Source organism: Anser brachyrhynchus (assembly GCF_964034855.1).
Source record: "Anser brachyrhynchus genome assembly, chromosome: 8".
Classification (NCBI taxonomy): Eukaryota; Metazoa; Chordata; class Aves; order Anseriformes; family Anatidae; genus Anser; species Anser brachyrhynchus.
This window is the reverse complement of record NC_137702.1, coordinates 1,180,566-1,199,426: the sequence shown is the minus strand read 5'-3', so window position 1 is coordinate 1,199,426 and position 18,861 is coordinate 1,180,566. Positions and strand designations below refer to the sequence as shown.

At 44.8% G+C, this 18,861-nt stretch overlaps 1 protein-coding gene across 1 annotated transcript; it reads left to right on the top strand.

Moving 5' to 3' along the window:
- Positions 1–393: 393 nt before the first annotated feature.
- CTH (cystathionine gamma-lyase) lies at positions 394–16,990 on the top strand. Its single transcript, XM_080603349.1, has 12 exons — positions 394–667; positions 3,231–3,312; positions 3,834–3,929; positions 6,416–6,525; positions 7,106–7,237; positions 9,356–9,413; positions 10,347–10,424; positions 10,960–11,112; positions 11,351–11,472; positions 13,203–13,255; positions 15,332–15,470; positions 16,170–16,990. The coding sequence occupies exons 1-12, from the start codon at positions 506–508 to the stop codon at positions 16,194–16,196; spliced, it is 1,212 nt and encodes a 403-aa protein (XP_080459475.1). The 5' UTR covers positions 394–505; the 3' UTR covers positions 16,197–16,990.
- The last annotated feature ends 1,871 nt before the right edge of the window (positions 16,991–18,861 follow it).

Here is an 18,861-nt window from a genome sequence, read left to right as displayed (position 1 = left end):
GGTGGGTGCGCGGGGACCTGGCGCCTCCCTTCTGACCGCGTTGTTCTCGGCAGCACGGTCAGAAGGGACGGTTCTCCGCGGCTTTCCGTGACCTGAGGAGATGCGTGACCTGCTTGGTGTCGGACAGGCGCCTCCGCACCGACACGGCTTCTGAGCTCGGGGGCGGGGGGCCCCAGGACGGCGGTGACCCCCGCTTGCTCCCCGGCCCCCGTCACGCTTCGCCTTCCCCGCGGGGCTCCGGTTCCCCGTCACGGCGGCACCGCTTCGGCCGGGGGGGCCGTGCCGGGCCGGGCCGGGCCGTCCCTGACCTCATGGCGGGGCCCTGCCCGAGCCCGGGGGGGCCGCGGCCCTGCCCCGCGGCGGGGGCGCTGCCGGGGCCGGGCCGAGCCAATGCGGGGCTGCGGCGAGGCCCCGCCCGCGCCGTGCCCCCCGCGGGGCGGTGCCGGTGCCGGTGGCGGGGCGGTGGCGGGGCCGGTGCGGGGCCGGCGGCACTCGGGGCTCGGCCATGGAGCGCGGCGCGGCGCGGGGCTTCCTGCCGCCCTTCGGGCACTTCGCCACGCAGGCCATCCACGCCGGGCAGGAGCCCGAGCAGTGGCGCTCGGGCGCCGTGGTGCCGCCGCTGTCGCTCTCCACCACGTTCAAGCAGCGGGCCCCCGGGCAGCACGCGGTGAGTGCGGCCGCCGCCGAGCCCCGCCGGGGGGGCACGGCACGGCACGGCACGGGACCGGCGGGGCTCGGGGCTCGGGGCCGGGCCGGGGCTCGGGGCCGGGAAGCGGAAGGCGGCGGCGCTGGGGCCGGGGCTTCCGACGCGCGGCGCGGTGAGGTGGGGCCGGTCCCCGCCGGGCCGGGCCGGGCCGGGGCTTCCTTCCCTGCGGCCGGGCGGCCCCCGTGGGCTGCCCCGGGGCCCGGCGGGCACCCCCGGCCTGCGGGAGGCCGGGCCGCCCCCATCAGCCTGCTCCGCGGCGGGCACCACAGCCAGAGGCGGCTTGGCCTCGTGCTGGGTCCTGAGATGAAGCGTGTCCTGTGCTGTCCTGCTCTATCCTGTGCTGTCCTGCTCTATCCTGCTCTATCCTGTGCTATCCTGCTCTGTCCTGCACTAACCTGTGCTTTCCTGTGCTGTCTTGCGCTATCCTGTGCTGTTGTGCAGCATCCTGCGCTGTCCTACGCCGTCCTGCCCGGTACTGTCCCGTGCTGCCCCGTGCTGTCCCGCCAAGGGCCTCAGGACACCCGTCGCTGCCGCAGCGCGGGTGAAGCCCCCGGCCCCGGTGACCCCTCAGGCCTCGCGTTGGTGGAGGCAGAGGCGGAGGCAGGGTGCTGGCAGCCGCCCCACGGGCAGGCCGCTGTCGGACGCTTTGAGGTCCCAGGTCTTTGTTCAGGCTGCATGCTAACAATAGTTCGCTTTCCCTCTGGGCTGGGTGGAACACATCCTCTCGTTTGCACAGGTTGTGTAAGAGATTGCTTCGATTGTCCTTCCAGATGGAATAAATACTCCATAAGCAGTCTGGGGATGCGTTTTGTAAAGCGCTGGAAGTGCTTGCAACGAACGATCGTGAAGTTTCCGATGGCCGCAGTGCGTGTACGAGGGAAATAACACAAATTTGCAACACGCAAATAAATCAGTATTTGTTCAAACCGCGGGTCTGGGTGTCACGCTTTGCTGCTTGGAGTGTAGGAGTTTGCCTTGTGATCTTTGATGCCCTGCGGGATCTCTCCCCCAGACCGCAGTTTGCATAGTTATGAGCAGATAGCTTTGTGACGACCAGGGGAGCAGCAGTCACACGGCGCTGCCTTCACGTGCTGATGATACAGCGGCCGCCTTGCAGGAAGCTCGGTGAGATTCCTGACTGTGGTGAAGTTGTCATTAAACAGAAATCCGGAAAGCACGCAAATACCAAGATGCTCGGCCAGGTTCTTGATGCCACAAGTGTACCCATGCAGCATGAATATATATCTTCCTGTTACTTTCTTTTTCAGTATTCCTATAAAAGCTGCTGCACAGAAACGTGGAACTCGGCATGACTGCATGCCAGGGCAACATTAGGGCTTTTGAGAGCTTTTTATCTGGTACAGACTGGCACTTGCAGTGCACTATTGCATCTTTCAAGCAGAGCATCACGGAGATGGGGCACGTTGCTCTGACAGGAACTGTGTCAGAGCAAGGCCTTTTCTCCAGAAGTGACTGGAGGTGGAAAAAGTAGGAGAACATGGCAAGCAATGTGAGTCGTCCCTCAGTGTTCTCCTAGAAACCACCGTCGGGTCGGGGATGTCCACAAAGGGCTTGGAGACCACTTTGGAGGCATTTCAATTCTTGTCTTGAGTACTGAAGCATTTCTGGCAGCTGCTCAGGTGATCACCAGTCATCACCGTAATTCCAGAGTTAATTTCGGGGGGTATGTGATCAGGCTCAAACTACCCAATATTTGGGTCTGAGCGACACAGGTGGCTTCCGCTGAGGTCACCTGGAGCGGAAGGCGCTCCTCCTTTGGTGGGGCTGGGCCTCCGAGGCATCACGGTGCAGTTTGGGGCGCATAATTGGCTTTCCGGCTCATGTAGATAATTCTAAACAACGTGATTAACATCCACTTAGATAATCGCTGTGATGAGATGAATAGTCAGGGATCAGCGGGTGCTATCTAGAACACATCTTCTCCTCAAAGGATAGAGAATTTGTTTTCTCTGAGTTCTTTAATCATTGAGATACAGCCCGTCAATCAACAGCAGCCTAGATTTTCCTTAACTAAAGCTTTATTTTTAAAGTTGCATGAAAGTTAAATGTGCCTCAGCTCTCCCAGTTCTGCGGAGACATGGCCCTGCAGTTGGAAGCAGCTGAACGCCTGGCCCTTGGCTTTGCCAGCGGTGCGGTGGCTGCCCGGCGACCGCAGCTGAGCTCCAGACACCCCTTTAGAGCAAACCGAGAGTTTTGCTCCAGGATGAATCAACGCAAAGTGTGTCAATATCTGTTATAAATTCAGGTAAAGCTCAAATAAGCGTCTTGCTATGGCTCGCCGTAGTTTAACAACAAGTAAACTTGACAGGAGGGATGGATCCCAACTGGATGTTGTGTGAGGAGCTGGACGTGGGCTGAAAACCAGCCCGCTGTTACTGGGAAAGGTGGATGGGTAACCTCGGAGCTGAGAACGAGGACTTGCCAAGAAACCTAGAACTATTATTGTCCAAAACTTTCTCACTGCTCTCTCTAAAGTTGCATTTTTTTCTTGCTTTCACAACAGGGCTATGAATACAGCCGGAGTGGAAACCCTACCCGGAACTGCCTGGAGAAGGCTGTAGCTGCGCTAGATGGAGCTAAATACTGTGAGTAGTTAGTAGGTTCCTTAGGGATATCGTGCATCTCTTGATGGTGGCTACAGTAGACGTATCTTGGGGAGACAAGGACACTGAATCGTCACCAGCCGTCCTTCAGCAGCAAGGCTTTCACAGCCGGTGTCTGCTGGTAACGGGCGAGAGCTGCTTCTTCAGGAGGGCCAGCTCAGTCACTGGTCCCCGTATCGTGACTTTGCTTCTTGCTGCACCGAGTGCCTTAGCTAAACCAAAGCACGGTGTTCCCTGTGCTAACCTCATCCTCGTGTAGCAGCACTGAATTCGGTGACGTGAGGGTGAGGCAGGCAGCCGTTGTTACCTGCGTTCTTTGTGGGTTACGCCTTGTGTAAAACAGGCCTGCTGCTTTTATTGAATCTCCTTAGAGAGTGAGATAGCACAGGTGAGAGTGACAGAACAGGTTTCCTTTAAAAGCAAAGTAAAGAATGCAAAAGCAAGTTTGACAAGGTTGTATCATATTAAGATATGGTCTGTCTGCCACTTTTCTCTGGTTTTAGGTTTAGCCTATGCTTCTGGCTTAGCTGCTACTTTGAATATTACTCACCTGTTGAAGGCAGGAGATACAATTATCTGCATGGATGATGTCTATGGAGGTAAGTAAACCACTAGTGTGTTTTTGATCTTCATTGTGCAAATGATTAAATGTATCTACTTGCGTTTCTCCTGAACTTTCCGAATTGATCTAACTATTTTTAAATGTCTTTTCACTTCATGAGAACACAGAACACTCCTGTCTGAGTTTGGTGGTAGAAATTCAAACTTTGAAAAAATCTGAAGAAAACTTTCAAAATTCAAACTTTGAAAAAATATGGAGGCTTCAGAAATGTAGCTAACTAGTAATGTATGCTATTACGAGGGGAAAATAGCAATACCCTAGCTTTCCACAGGTTTGTCTTCAGTCCAACGTAGTACAGCTTTCCAGCTTCTGTTATTTCTACTGTTCCTTTCCCAGACTTGATCCGTTACCAACCTGCATTTTGGCTGGACTGTTTAAACAGCTCTATTCTGTCAGCTTCCCAGAATGCACAACTCACGTCCGTCATGGCCATGTCTTCCGAATGCAAGTGACACGGCAGCCCACTAGTAGGTTGTGATCTTGCATAAATCTTTTGAGCCATTCCTCCAAAAAACTCCCCAGTAACAAAGTGCATCCACCTCTTCCAAAATCCTTCAAAAGGTCGATGCCACCCAAAAGTCTGTAATAGGGAAGTCTGCCAGGACCCCCTGCAACAGTCGGTGTCCTCATTGCCCCACTCTTGCATTTCACAGACCAGTGAAGCTTGTCATCTTCCTTCGTTGCCCTCCAACTATTTCGAAACCTTGATACAAAGAGATCAAATCTGCTTTGTTTTCAAAGGAAGGTCGGAGAGGCCAGCAACAAGGAGCATTTTCCCAAGCAATAGCTCGAAAACTTTTTAGCAAGAGTAACCACCTTTCTCACAGCTAGGAGTGACTGCTGTTTGCCAGCCAGTTCTGTATGCCTGTGCACATCAAACAGAAACACATGCATTTATTTTACCATCTGTCATGCCAGATAGCCCTTCTCCAAAGTACATGTGGAACCAAACTGAGTGAGGACAGCAGAAACCCCTACTCAGCAGCCTGCTCCATTCGTTCCAGCCCTCCCACCGCACAACTCAGTAAATCAAAGTAATTTGGTCAAAGCGTTTTATCAGTTCCTCACTTCCAAAAGGCCCATAGGTGCAGTTTTCCAGCAAAACCAGTTCACCCGTTCTTTAAAGCCTCAGCCTACAGCAGTTTTGCAGTGATGAATTTCATTGTAAAAAGCCTCGTTGGTTAGGATGGCAGTAGTGTGCCTGCTAAATCAAGTGAGTCCATGGTATTCAAGGTTGTCAGAAGGACAGAAAAAAAACCTGAGAAGCTCTCAAGGGCCATGCTGGAAAGTATATTGGCTGGGATGTGCTGAAGAGATGCTGAGCTTTGGGATGCGTGAGGAGGAGCTGGAGGTAGTGGACGCCTCTGAATTCTAGGCCACTGATGTAATTTTTAGAAGGGCTTCCTTCGGTGTAACCACTCATTTCTGACAAACGTTTTGTGTGGTGTGCTGTTATTAAAAGTACCTAAGACTACTACAAAGCAGCTTTTCTGTGGGTTGTGTTTGTAGAGTTCACAGCCTATGCAAAAATTTCCTGTGCTTGAATAAGCTCCCTACAACACAAGAAAGAAGACAGTATATAGTTTATTGTAGAAATACAAGTATTTTCTAAAATAAAAATCATTCACGCAGTGCTCAGACAGAATCTAACCCAGCATATCCTATGCCTTTATGGCAAGATGGCAGCTGGCGTTCTGCATAAGTGAATAAACGTTGAATAACCTTGGCAGAAAGACCTAACAAATTAATTTTTAATCCAGGCTGTGTTGCCAGGTGGTCAATATGTTACATATCTAGTGGTCAATGATTTTTTTCTGTTTTTTGTCCTTTAAGCTTTCTGGGGAAAGGCTTCGAAAAGAAAGGAAATAGAAAGGAACAGAAAGGAAGGAATAATCAATTTTTTAGGTTCCTCATTACATGCTAATTTAATGGAATGATAAGAAGCACAGTATCTGGAGTCTACCCCTTGATTCTTCCTCTCCCAAATTTTTGATTAAGTTTATTAAAAAGAAGGAAGACCTTGAAAGTACAAGGTGGAATACAGTTGTCATTGTATCCAGGGTCGGTGAGAACTGAAGCAAAAACTGCAAGTGCTTCCCTGTGCATACCAAAGAGCTGGAAGAATAGCACCCAGTGACTGTGAGTGCTCAGGTGCCAGCAAAAGGATTTCATTTTCTGTTTTGTTTTCCAATCAAAAAACAAAACAAAACTGAGCAGCTATTAGTTGAAAGTACTTCATAACCAGCGTGATTCCCACTATTATTTTTCCGTGTTTAAAAACACAGCAATCTTTAGAGGTTTTAGAAATAAAATAATACTAATCAGCCATTTGTAGCGGATAGCACAAAACCGCACACTCCTGACTTTCTGTGGATGCATACAAGAGACTGGAGGTCAGTGAAGGAAAGTTAGGGAAGTCGTTTCACTTTGTGCCATCTCTCTCCCTTTTCTTTTTTTTTAAAGGTACAAACAGGTACTTCAGGCAAGTAGCCATGAAAATGGGTATAAATGTAGTTTTTGTTGACTGTACAAAATTGAAACACCTGGAAGCTGCAATCACACCAGAAACCAAGGTAGGGGAGAGAAAAAAATTGCTAAGCTTAATTGCTTAATGTTCTTAAATAATTTTATTGGTGCTACTGATATATCGGGTGTATGTGGCAACGTTTTGGCAGCGGAGAGGGCACAGGGGTGGCCTCTGCGGGAGGAGGCTGGGGCACAGCTGCAGCGGCCCCACCACAGACCAGAGCTGTAGTTAGTGAAGTAGCAGTTGTCATATGAAAATGAATAACCAATGCTTTGGGATGGTGCTAGCTGCTCCTGTTATGTTTCAAAGCCCTTACGACTTCTAAATTAATTTCTGAAAATAAAGATGTAGTATTTGTGATGGTGGAACTGATGATAAGAAAATTATCCTGAGTGATACAGACGATTATGATAAATGATGAGAAAAGTAACCTGTGTTTATGTGTGGAGAGAGAAGCCTGGATATTCATGCATTGGTAGCTTTTTAGACTGCCACCCTTAAAAGTACATAAAAGAGAGGAAAGGTTTGCTTTACACACTGCATTATTGCACGTATACATGTAGTAGAGATAGTACCAGCACCGTAGTATCTCTGAACTGATGTTTTGTATTGTTGAATCACTACAGCTTGTTTGGATTGAAACGCCCACAAACCCCACGCTGAAGGTCATTGATATTCAGGGCTGTGCAGATGTTGTACATAAGCATAAGGATGTTCTTCTGGTAGTAGACAACACTTTTATGTCTGCGTATTTCCAGGTAAGTGCCTTCTTTGTGTATAATTACCCCAGTATTTCAGTGTATTCAAAGACGCATTTTTAAAATGGAGCCACTGCCAACAAACCGTGGTTTTGATACGCACGTTGTAAATCGCCTGTCCTGTCTCTGAATACAACCAGTGCACTGCTCCTCTCTAAATTAGCAAAGATGGCATGCAAAGTATTTTATAGCTAGCCGTATACCAGTATGATACCGACAAAACCAGCATAATTTAGAGGTTAAGTAAACATTTAGGCAATCAAGAAAGTAAGTTAAGCCACTGGGAGAAAGGCTTCTCTGTCATTCAGAAGTCATATTTTTTAGATCTAACTGATGGGAATCATAACAGACCATTTTAAGTAGTGTAATGTTTTCTACCTTTGCCCTTTTTCTACCGATTATTTTGCATGTGCTGTTCATGATCTGTTCTGTACCACCTGGTATTCCAAAAAGGAAGTGGAGAAAAAAGTTAAAATAAGCAAAATACATTGACTGTGTCTTTGAGATGTTAAAGTTACCTTTTTCTTCAATGTTTTGATGAATGTGTGGCTTAAGTTTGTAATTTTGACCTTAGACAACTCATTTAAGAAAAGGTTGGATGTGGTATTTAGGGGCACGATTTAGTGCGTAATATTGCTGGTAGGGGGACAGTTGGACCAGATGATCGTGGAGGTCTTTTCCAACCTTTATGATTCTATGATTTAATTTTTTTCTGCTTTTATAACCGGAATACATGAAGTAAAGGCAATTTTTAAAATTCTTAAACTACGTCTAGATAAGAAACTTCAAAGTCTTGTTCATCTTAACATGGGCTAGAAATGTCCCTGCGTGTTTCCCTGGAGACCAAACTATTCCCTTATATTTTAGGTCTAAAGAGAGACTTGTTTTTGAGCACAGAAGGAAAGGTGTCTGTTTCTGATAATTTACAGAGAACTCAGTGTCCTTAACAGAGCCTTTTAGAAGGTGTTAATGCTTAGCTAGAGCAGCACTCGAGTTTGTCTTGCAGATACCAAAGGCTTTCTGTTTTTTTCCCATTATTTTATTTCTGAAAGATGCGTGTGAAAGAAGAAAAGTGAGCATCTGGATATGTGAGCTAGTTAATGTATCTTTTATTGGCCTGGTCCTAAGAGAAAGTGAGTTGTAGTAATTAGGTCTAGTAAGCATAATAGGTAATGTCTTTAAACTCCTCCAGACTCCTGCTGATGCACTGCACTAAGAAAATCGTAATTTTAGAGTGATTTGTATAGTAATATTGAATGTAAAAGGCACTGGTGTTTATGCTACCATCCTCTTGGCTGCGCGCTGGGAATGCACATCATCCGTGTTCCTTGAGTAGACTTACGTGCTTAGGCTGACAGCAGCGTTCTTTCATTCTAAATCTGCTTGCTTTATCACCCTTTAATTTATTAGTCCTCTTCAGTCCTTCTAATAAGTTTATATTATACCACAAAGTCCTTTACTTAGTGACTAATTTAGAAAGAAGTTTGTTCATTACTTCTTGCCCACCATCACCTTGGTTTGTCTCTCCCCTTAAAAAGGCTTCTCTGAGGAAAGCTGAGTGCCTTAGAGAAGAGAGACTTGGCAAACCAAACCCTTTGTGCTCTCTGCAGGTGTTCAGTTGTTCTTTCAATGCAGTATCACCCATACTGATATCCAGAGAACTCTGAAATGTCACAATTTGTATGGAGGCCTTCCCTTTTTAAGGAAATATACTTTAAACATCATTACTTATCCCTGCCCCAGCTAAGCAATATAACTATTTTTTTTCATGTGTGAACATGCTGCGTGTTAGCTGCATTCACTTCATTCAAATAACTCTATTCCCTCACTAAAGCCAGTGAGAATTAGACCAGTGTTTTCAAATCGTGTTTTATTGTGGGTTCTTTTATTGTGCTTACCGTGAATCGAGTGCCTTCCTGTGCTGCTGCTTTCCGTCGCACATTCTGTCTTTCTTCAATCTCAGTTTTTGTCTTTTTTGTTAGGATTTTTGTGTTTTTCTCTTAGTTTCTCTTTCTAGTGTTACTTTCTGTGTTTGATCACAGTGTTTCTGGATAGCTTGAAATGAACCAGAGGGCAAAAATAAGTTTAATCAAACCTATTATTTTCATTTCATTTTAGCGTCCGTTGTCCCTGGGGGCAGATATTTGCATGTATTCTGCGACCAAGTACATGAACGGTAGGTGCTTGAATTCAACACGACTCAGGCTGGTTATTTAAAAGCCGTTCCAGCTACTGTTGGGCCTTTCTGCATTCACCTCTTGAACCTCTTCCATGTCTGATGGAAGCTTTTAAACTCCTTTTGCTACTGATAAATCTGCACATAGCTATTGCCAACTTGCTGCTAATGGCACCGGCAAGTGATGTTGTGCAAACACGGTTTGCACTGTGATCGTGCCCAGATGGTTTGCCTTAATGAGGAGAACAAATCCACAAGATGAGGTCGTGTTTTTCAAACTCAGGCTCCCTCCAGGTTCAGCTGGTCTTACGGAGCAACCTAGGGCAAGAAAAAGCCGAAAGTGGGGTTTGGAAATGCGCCACATTCATACACACAGCTGTAAAACCAAATGCAAGGCTTCGTACAAGGTAGCTGCCGGAAATTGTATTGAAGTTCAAGGGAGTTTATATGGCAGTGCTGGAGCCTGTTCAAAAGCACATTCACTGTGTTGTTTCCCAGACAATCCAGACTGAGAGCTAGCTCGGCTGCGGTAGCTGCGCTGTAACCACACGTCCGCTTGTGGTGCAGATAAAAGTGGAAGCTTTCTGGCTGGGGTTTGCTCTTATTAAACAGCAGTCTGCTGCTGCCCCACAGGAACTCAGCGATGTCTCCACAAAGTCCTGCTTTCTGGCAGCTAGCTGCAGCGGGTTTGGTAGGCACCTGGGGGCATGAGGGCAGCGTGCAGCAAAGCACACCGCCAACATGAACCTCAGAAAAAACAAATCTGCCTATGATTCACGTGAGGGTGCAGGGAGGGCAGCTGTGGTAATGAGAAGGAGTCAAGGGCCTTGCCAAAATGGGACTATTTCAGCACCGAGGTGGAGAAAAAGAGGGGGTTTGTGCCAGAACCCTGGAGCAGATAACTTTGTTCTTACGTTCTCCTTGCATTTTTAGGGCACAGTGATGTTGTAATGGGGCTTGTTTCGGTAAACTGTGATGACCTCTACGAAAGGCTCAAATTCTTACAAAACTGTAAGTAGTCAATATAGGAAATACCTTAAAATGTATGTAATTGAATATACCGGCTCACAGAAGGAAGCGTGTTGCACGCACGCAAGTACGTGCTCTGCGTGTCATGTAGCAGGGCGGGAGATGTGGCACACGCAGACAGCATCAGGTGCAGAGCAGCTCACATTTCTCCCACGTACAGCACCTGCAGTTACGTGGTACATGACTGTTTACTGAGTCTCTCTTAAGGTTATTTTACACAATTTTACCGCCTCTTAATTGTAATGAATAAATTTCTGTACAGTGTTCTGTGTACAATAGAAGGAGCAAGGGTTTATTATTCCAAAAAAATTTCACCCTTGAGTCTTCAGCTTGTTAATTCAGTCCTCTAATTGGCTTCCCATGTGTGTGAGATGAGGAGGGCAGGTCGTACCAGACGTCTTTCCCTTTGTCTTGTTCTTCTATGGAAGAAATTTGGGAAATTAGCACTGTATTTAGTTTTACTGAAAAATAAAGCCCTCTTTTTTTCACGTGTAACTTTGTATTTCATTTTCTGCAGCTCTTGGAGCTGTTCCGTCTCCTTTTGACTGTTACCTGTGCAACCGTGGTTTGAAGACACTGAAGATCCGGATGAATCAACATTTCCACAATGCATTAGCTGTTGCTCGGTTTCTTGAGTCAGATTCCCGGGTGGAGAAAGTCATTTTCCCTGGTAGGTTGGCAAGGCTTCAGGGCGGGTGGCGTCCTGGAGTGGGGCTGGACTTGGGTGCTGCAATAGTACGTGTCGCTTGCGCACCCCTCACGTTTGATGACTCTCAGTTAGGTGTCTGCCTTGGCAATGGGCTTCGCATTCCTTTCCAGCTGAAGGATGTTTTTATATAGTTCAGGGTGAGCTGCTTTACTCTTTGATGTGATGTTAATTAACTTACAGCAATTCCTACAAATTTCAGGCTTGCCTTCGCACCCTCAGCATGAGCTGATCAAGCGGCAATGCACTGGCTGTCCCGGGATGATAACCTTTTACATTAAAGGAAATCTTGAACACGCTACTGCCTTTCTCAATAATTTAAAGGTAAATGACAGTAAATACACTCTGCCTTAAAGGGAACTGAATCTGTCTCTCTGAGTGCGATGATGGAAGCAAGTGATTTTTGTTGGGACAGGGAGAGTCTTCCTCTGTACTTTTAAAGCTCCTAATTTCTTTTGGGTGTAACCATCTCTAAATAATAGATTATGCATAAATGGACACTAATGAGAGGGAAGAAAAGGGTGCTTCAGCTCATTTGAGGTGTCTGTTTACACGGAATGGTGTAGCATTTCCAGGTTAGCCCAGGCATTGCTTCTGACAAAGAGCCGACATACCAGCCTTTTGCAATTACCTCTAGCATTTGAAAGCAGAGAAGCTGTGGCTGGTGTAATACTGCTGTAATATTTCAAAGTACTTGTCAAGAGAAGAAGCCGTTGAGAAATGACATGGATCATGAAGCAAAGAGGGAGTTCCTCAATTTGGAAAACAGTTGTTTATTTTACCTGAACCATAGGAATTTTGCTTTTGTCTTTGTAATACACTAGTTCTGCCTGTATGCTTTCTTGTGTTTTCTGGTCTGTGTCTCTGGTTAGTGTGCATCCTGCTCCTGCATTGTTTTTGTTTTGCTCTTGGAAAAGCAAATCAGTAATAATTGACAAGATGAATTGGAACTTCCTTCTCTCTGCTTTACTTATTTGCCAGCTAATGCCATTGGCCAAAAATGGATATACTAAAAATATGATTTTCCCACAAAGTATTCTTTTGCTTGAGAGAGCATGTGGTCCTCGTGCATGAAATCAACCATCTTTGGCAACAAGCGCCATGAAGTACATTCCAGAATAATTCCATGCGATATGGTCAATTCACCCTTTTGACTTCGTTAGCCATCGCATCGTCACTAGGTTGATACAGGAGCATTGTTGAGGGCAGTAAATGCATTCACAGCAGAGAAATTGTGCGTACGTATTTGCGTGCAGTTGACTCTCTAGAGAGCCTTTTTGACATCCGCAAGTATATGCCTGTAATTTAAAGATCAGTGCTAAAAAACACCACTTAACTAACAGCAGCCATTTCTCAGGCGTGTGCTTTTAGGCTCTGAGAAGTTAAGCTGTTTTTCAAAGCACTAAACTAGCCTTCAGACCCAAGGAAGAACAAGTGGAAAAATCAGTGCAGCCTTATGGGAAGAATCTTAATTTCCAGCCCCTGACGCTCTCCCCACCCAAACAAACCTGCCATTTGGCAGCTCTGAAAAGCATAGGGGTCATCTGTGAATAGGGATAGTGAATAGGTTATAATCACTTAAACATTAATTGAAAATTTGGGGATCTGGGTCTTATTTTGTTCGCTCAGCCTGCTCCATACTTCCTCTGACCAGAGTGAAAGCTCTGGTGGTGTCCAGGCAGCCTCTGCACCCTGATGTTGTTTATTTTCCCTTCAGCTCTTCCTGCATTGCTGACCATGCTGTGCAATATAGGAACTAATTCTAAGTTGTATTTGCTCAGCATGGGTATGTTTTAATTTCAGTTTTGCACTAGCATCTCTTTAGAGCCATGTTAGGCATACTTTATTTTAAATCTTATTAACTCTTAACTGCTAAATGTATACTTTTTTCCCCTTACTATATCTGATACCTTTTAAAATACTAAAGTTACTGTAGAAAAAAATAGAAAAAAATCAGAAGTACTAAAAATGGAACTTCCTTGTTCTTTCACTGTCTCTAAGTATTCGTAACCTTACACTTTTTATGTTAACGTCTGTTTACTGTTTTCCTGCAGGTTTTTGCACTGGCTGAGAGTCTGGGAGGATATGAGAGCCTAGCAGAGCATCCGTAAGTCATTCTTCATCTTAACAGTCCGAGAGAAGCTTCAGAGTAACAAAAGAGTTCCTGGTCTATTTTTATGGGAGTTCTAAAATTTTCTAGTGTACTAAGCTAAGATTGCATATAATTGAGATACAAGAATACTGTGTTGTACAACACAAAAGCCAGTGTCTGCTGCAGAAATGCCTGTGACTTTTGTGAAAATCAGTTTTTTGCTTTGGCTGGAGCAGAAGTAGAGACCTCCTTAGGAGTACGAGAGAGGAGCTCTTTGTTTTCACCCTGGTGAAGGAGTCAGAGTGGTGTGAGGTGAACGTGCAGACCTGTGGTTGCAGAGAAGTCTCCACAGCTGCAGGCGCTGTGGACAAGCCTGGGTGGTTCCCCTGCTCCCTGCCCGCAGCCTGGATATTGGCTGTAGTCACCCATCTGCCGAGGTGGGCGTCAGATGGGTGCAATTCTTCCCTGCTGTGGGACTCCTCCAGAATCACTTTTAAAAAATCTCAACAGCAAACACAAACAGCAATAGGGGAGGAAAAAGTGCATGTAGTTTAAGTAATGTATGTACCTCTGTCCTGTCAAAGCTCAACTGCTCTGCACTGCCTTTCCAGCATCTGTACTGAAATGTGGTTGTGCGGCACCAGCTTCTCATAGCTGTGTTTATTCATTTGCAGTCTCCATACACACACACAAATGGCACTACCCAGTTACAGTAAATAGGCTGTTCCAAACCTACTGCGGAGAGGTAAGAAGGACGCAGTGCTTTAGTAGGAGCAGAAGAGGAGCAGCCCCTGGAAGCTGCCCAGGGACAGCACTGCGAAGCTGCAGCGTCTGCAAGGGCGCAAAGATGGCCTGAGCTGCTCTGCTTGTCTTTGTCTTCTTGGCTAACTCTCTTGGCTATAACTAGACCCGCATTTTAAATAAATATCAAGGCAGGTTCAGCAACGGTCACTTTTCCATTTCCTCAGAATTGCTTTATGGTGCCACTGGCTGCGTCCGGAATTACCGGATAGCTCTCGGATCTGTTGAACAAATTGTTCCATAAGCACTGTAAATTTTAGCAAGGCTTTTACACTATTTTCAGCAGTACTACTGCTAATACTTTCCACACTTCCTTGGTTTTGCTGGGAGACTGAGCTGCAATTTATTATTATGGTAACAATCCCAAGTAATCAGCGTGGTTTTGGATAAGTAGAATTGAGTGGATTTGATGCCACTTGTGTGGGCAGAGCCCTGCCGTTCTAGCAGCTTACACAAGAGGGCATATTCGGTATGCTGCACTGAACGGTGTCTGTCTTCACGTCAAGCAGACTGTGGGGATTTTAGTAATACTTGGTTGCTACTGTCTAGGTTAAATGGCTAAAAATAGGATTTTTATATAATTAGATTATTTTACTGAAATACATTTTGCTTGTCAAAAAATACATGGAAAGTTATGACTAAACATATTCTAAATCATTTCAGTTTCTCATTTTAGAATAATAGCAAATCTTTAAATACTTAAGCTGTTGAAAGGTAATTGCCAAGTGGTGGATGTCAGTGCCTGAGCACATGGGAAAACAGCTGCTTAGCTACTTCCATATATCCTCCATAGCTGGAGAAAATAAACTCTTCATCTTAAGTGGTGTAGTTTGATGGGTGATCTTAGAAACTAGAAGTTAAAAATAAGTAATGGGATTTTATACGGGATGTTGTATGCTGTAGATCTTTCTCCAAATTCTTAAAATAGAGCTTTTAAATACTCCATATCAGAAAATTTAAAATATATCTGGAAGGAAGAGAGAGGTGATTTTTTTCCCTATTTCAGTTCCAGATTCTTAAGTATCCACTTCTTACTTATCATTTGTGGTTTGGAAATACTGTGCTGGAACTCTGGGAGATACAAGCCACTGACTTCACTGCAGTTGACATAATTTGCATAATTTGATCATAAAATCTCTTTCAATCTATGGCTATCCAGCAGGTTGTACATAAAAGGTATAAAGTTTTCATAGAATTACAGGGAATGCTGGCAGGTAACCAATTTGATTGATCTTTGCCAATAAAAATAAAATGTCTTAGAAAAAATGCTGCTTTTAATTCTTCTTCCAGAGCCATCATGACTCATGCGTCAGTGCCTAAAGAAGATAGAGAAGCTCTTGGAATCAGTGATACATTAATTCGCCTGTCCATTGGTTTGGAAGATGAAGAAGATTTACTGGAAGACCTAGATCAGGCTCTGAAAGCTGCAGTAAGTTGGTTGTTGACTTAGTGCCATCACTCTAAAAATAATTTCCTCTCTAATCCTTTGCCTTCCTCACTAATAACACGTGAGCTCTTTCATCATTTATGCCCAATCTCAGGAATAAGTTAATGAACAAATGCGGCAACCGTTCTCTTGGTAATTCTAGCCTCACGTAACATTCAAATTACTTGTAAATCCACAGTTCTGTGGATTTGGTGACTCCTCAGTAGTCCTTGCGATGCAGAGGACAGAGTTTAGTCTTTGGTGGACCTTGAGTCAACTCTGAGTCAATGGCCAAGGTAGAACTGGGTTCAGCACTTATTTTCCTCTGCCACCTTGGTTGGTAGGTACACAAAAAAGATTTAGAAAAATATTTGAAAAATGTTTGAAATACAGAATTTTGTCTCTGTATGAGAGAACACGATGGTATTGGTGAGTAAAATATAAATTTGAGTCTCGCACCGATTTTAACAGACGTGTAGTAGTTTGATGTGCTGTACAATCAGGAAATTATTACTTTTCTCTAATTGGTGATAGGGAAAGCCAACAAAAATTAGTATCAGTAACTACATGTGTTTTTATATGCCAGTACAGAACATGAAGACAATCTAATGCTAAACCATATCCTATTTATGGAAAAAAAAAAGAAGGGTGCATGGTCAAAATAGGTGTATAGCCTAATTATATTTTTCCTTCTTATTGCAGTTCCCAGACCATAATGCTTTGAAGTGACAACTGAAACCTGAAGTTGGAAGTTAGATATCGAAACATCTAAAGAAGATGACACGGAAAGCCAAATTGCTAACAATTTTTCTTTGATTTGCCTTTGAGAATTGAAATCTGTTCAATCAAACTCTGGATTCCTAGGGAGTTCTCACTTTGTACCTTGTGTCTGGCTGTACGTTGCTGTGCACCATGGCACGTAGCCTGTGGTCTCCTGTGCGTCTGTTTCTGCTGTATTGTAATCCTCTGTCTTTGGAATTTATGGGGTCAGTAACTCGTGTTTGAGAGCAGCCATGATACACACTCAGGAATATTATCTTGGTTCTCTCCAGGAAGATGAATGTTTCTTATTTGTCTTGCTAATGCTGCAAGGGTATTAGGTCAGTAGGGTTTGTTTCTGTTACTGCTCTTCAGGATGCAAAATTATTTGTTCTCATCTCTTCTAATCCAACGGTCCAACTTGAATTTTGTTGATAAAATTTAGATTTTTTAAAATGAAGTATTGAAATGTGTAGTACTTTTTCACCCCATGATATTTCATGGAGTACTGAAACTAAATCCAATACCTGGTAAACAATGGTAGCTTTTTAAAGGTGGTTCTCTGACTTAAAAAAAATAAAAAATCATGCAATGCTAATTGTACTAATGATTTGGTTTATATATTTGGAATTGGGATCGTTTTGATTAAAATACACTTTGAATTTCCCTGATGTATTACTTGTTTTGACAGTTGAGCATGCTACTTGCATTCAGAATCAGTTGATAAAATAACCCCAGATCTGTTTATATTCTTCTAAGGAAAATGATGTCATTGATGTTTTTGCTTTTGCCAAGAAAAAGAAATATAAATTCCAATGTATAACAACGTATCCTGCAAACTGCAATACTCAGGCAAGCAAGGATTTTTCTTGGACAGGAGATGCTGTCTCACAAAAAGGCGTTTATTCACAGCTTAATGGCTTGCTGCACAGGAGCTGCTGCTGCTTTGAGCTTCGGCAGGTTGAGGGGCCTCTGTGTTGATCCCTCAGGTGAGGAGAGCAGGGTGGGTACTGATGCTAACACAGGAGTCAGCTCTGTGTAAGTGAAGAGCAGAACATCGGGCGCTGTGCGGGAGGATGCTGCAGCTGGCCCTGGCGCAGCCACCGAGCCCGTCCCTGCTGTCCTGGCCCTGCTGCCAGTCGTGGTCCCTAGGGCAGGCGGACCTGGGGCTCCCACCCCACAGGTTTCTCACCCAGGTGGAACCCACCAGCAGCCTCAGGAAACTGCCCGCTTGGGGTGTGGGGTTCTTTCTTTCCCTGAGAATGGGAACCGGTAGGGAATGCTAGCTCGGTGACTTTTTCCTCATCAGCTGATTAAAGCTGAAAGTCTAGATAAAACACCTTAATTTGCATCTCGGCCCTAGAAGTGTTTCGTGTGATTCATTCTTGGGTAACTTGTCTGTAAGGTATGTGAAACATTGCAGGTAGCTTTTCATTGACTTCTACAGGATAACCATTGTTACCATGCAAAAGAATTTTATTTTTTTACTCTTAATTGTAAGCAGCAAATTCATATTAATTTCTGTGGAAAAACTTTGGCAAATAACTTTTTGCATACATAATTATGAGTACAGCTTTAGCAATATTGGTTACCTTGGGTACCTAGAAGATCGACGAAGTACAACCATTGGATTATTCACTCGTCCTTTTATTTCCTTCCTTTTTTTTGGCAAAGATAACAGGAGGATAAAATGCTCCACTACTCTCATTCTTTTCATAACGCTTCCCACCCTTCATAATTGGAAAAAAGATGAGTGGCTGGCTTGCGCAGACATTGTTTTTACTTGTTAAGAAGTGATTATCATATACAAACTGTAAGATTCCTTTAGCTGTCTTTAATATATTAAAAAAGTGGGTGTAGAATAGATCACTTCAATGAAAAAAAAAACTTTATTCAACTCTGGCAAATCAAAATTTCATAATCTAGGACAATGATTAGAGTTAAAAGGGGTGGGAAGAAGGAAAAAAAGAGAAGCATTGGCATGATTAAGGATTTTCCTTATATTTTATGTTGACCACTGTTGCCTGCTGACTCGTGGAAGCCCTTGCATTCAACCTGCATTTAACTGAACCATCATGATGCTTCTGAGGTGTGAGTCATGCAGCAGGAAAAAGAAATTGGCACACCAAGATAGAAACCGGGGTGTTGAGACTGCTTTCTGCATATATGAGAAGGGAGCTTTTGCTGTTCTCGAAGATGTCGGCCGGGTTTGTGTTAGTTTTTAATTCTTTTCTGCAGCTGTATTGCCTTCTCCTTTCTGTAAGAGCTGTGAGATGCCATAGATGGAGCCTGACAAAGGGGGCAGGGGGCATGCCAGGTGTGTTTCATGATTGCACTGCTTACTTACCCCTATTCAGCCTTCACGTACCTGGTCTGAGGCCGGCTGCCCGTGGCTTCCTTGCCGAGGCTGTTTTTCAGAGGAACCCACACAGATTAGGCTGAAGATGCTCTGCAGTTGCTTATGTTCCTCTGTGCTGGGTTTGCACCCTATGCTGCTCAGACTTCACGGCTTTATGCTCCGGCTTTCCTTCCTTTTGCATAGTTTTTAAACTGTCAGCAAAAACCTCTTTTAAAAAGAAGGGGATTTAAAGCTGCCCAGCCTTGTTCAGCTCTGCCTCCGAGCTTCGGGGATGAC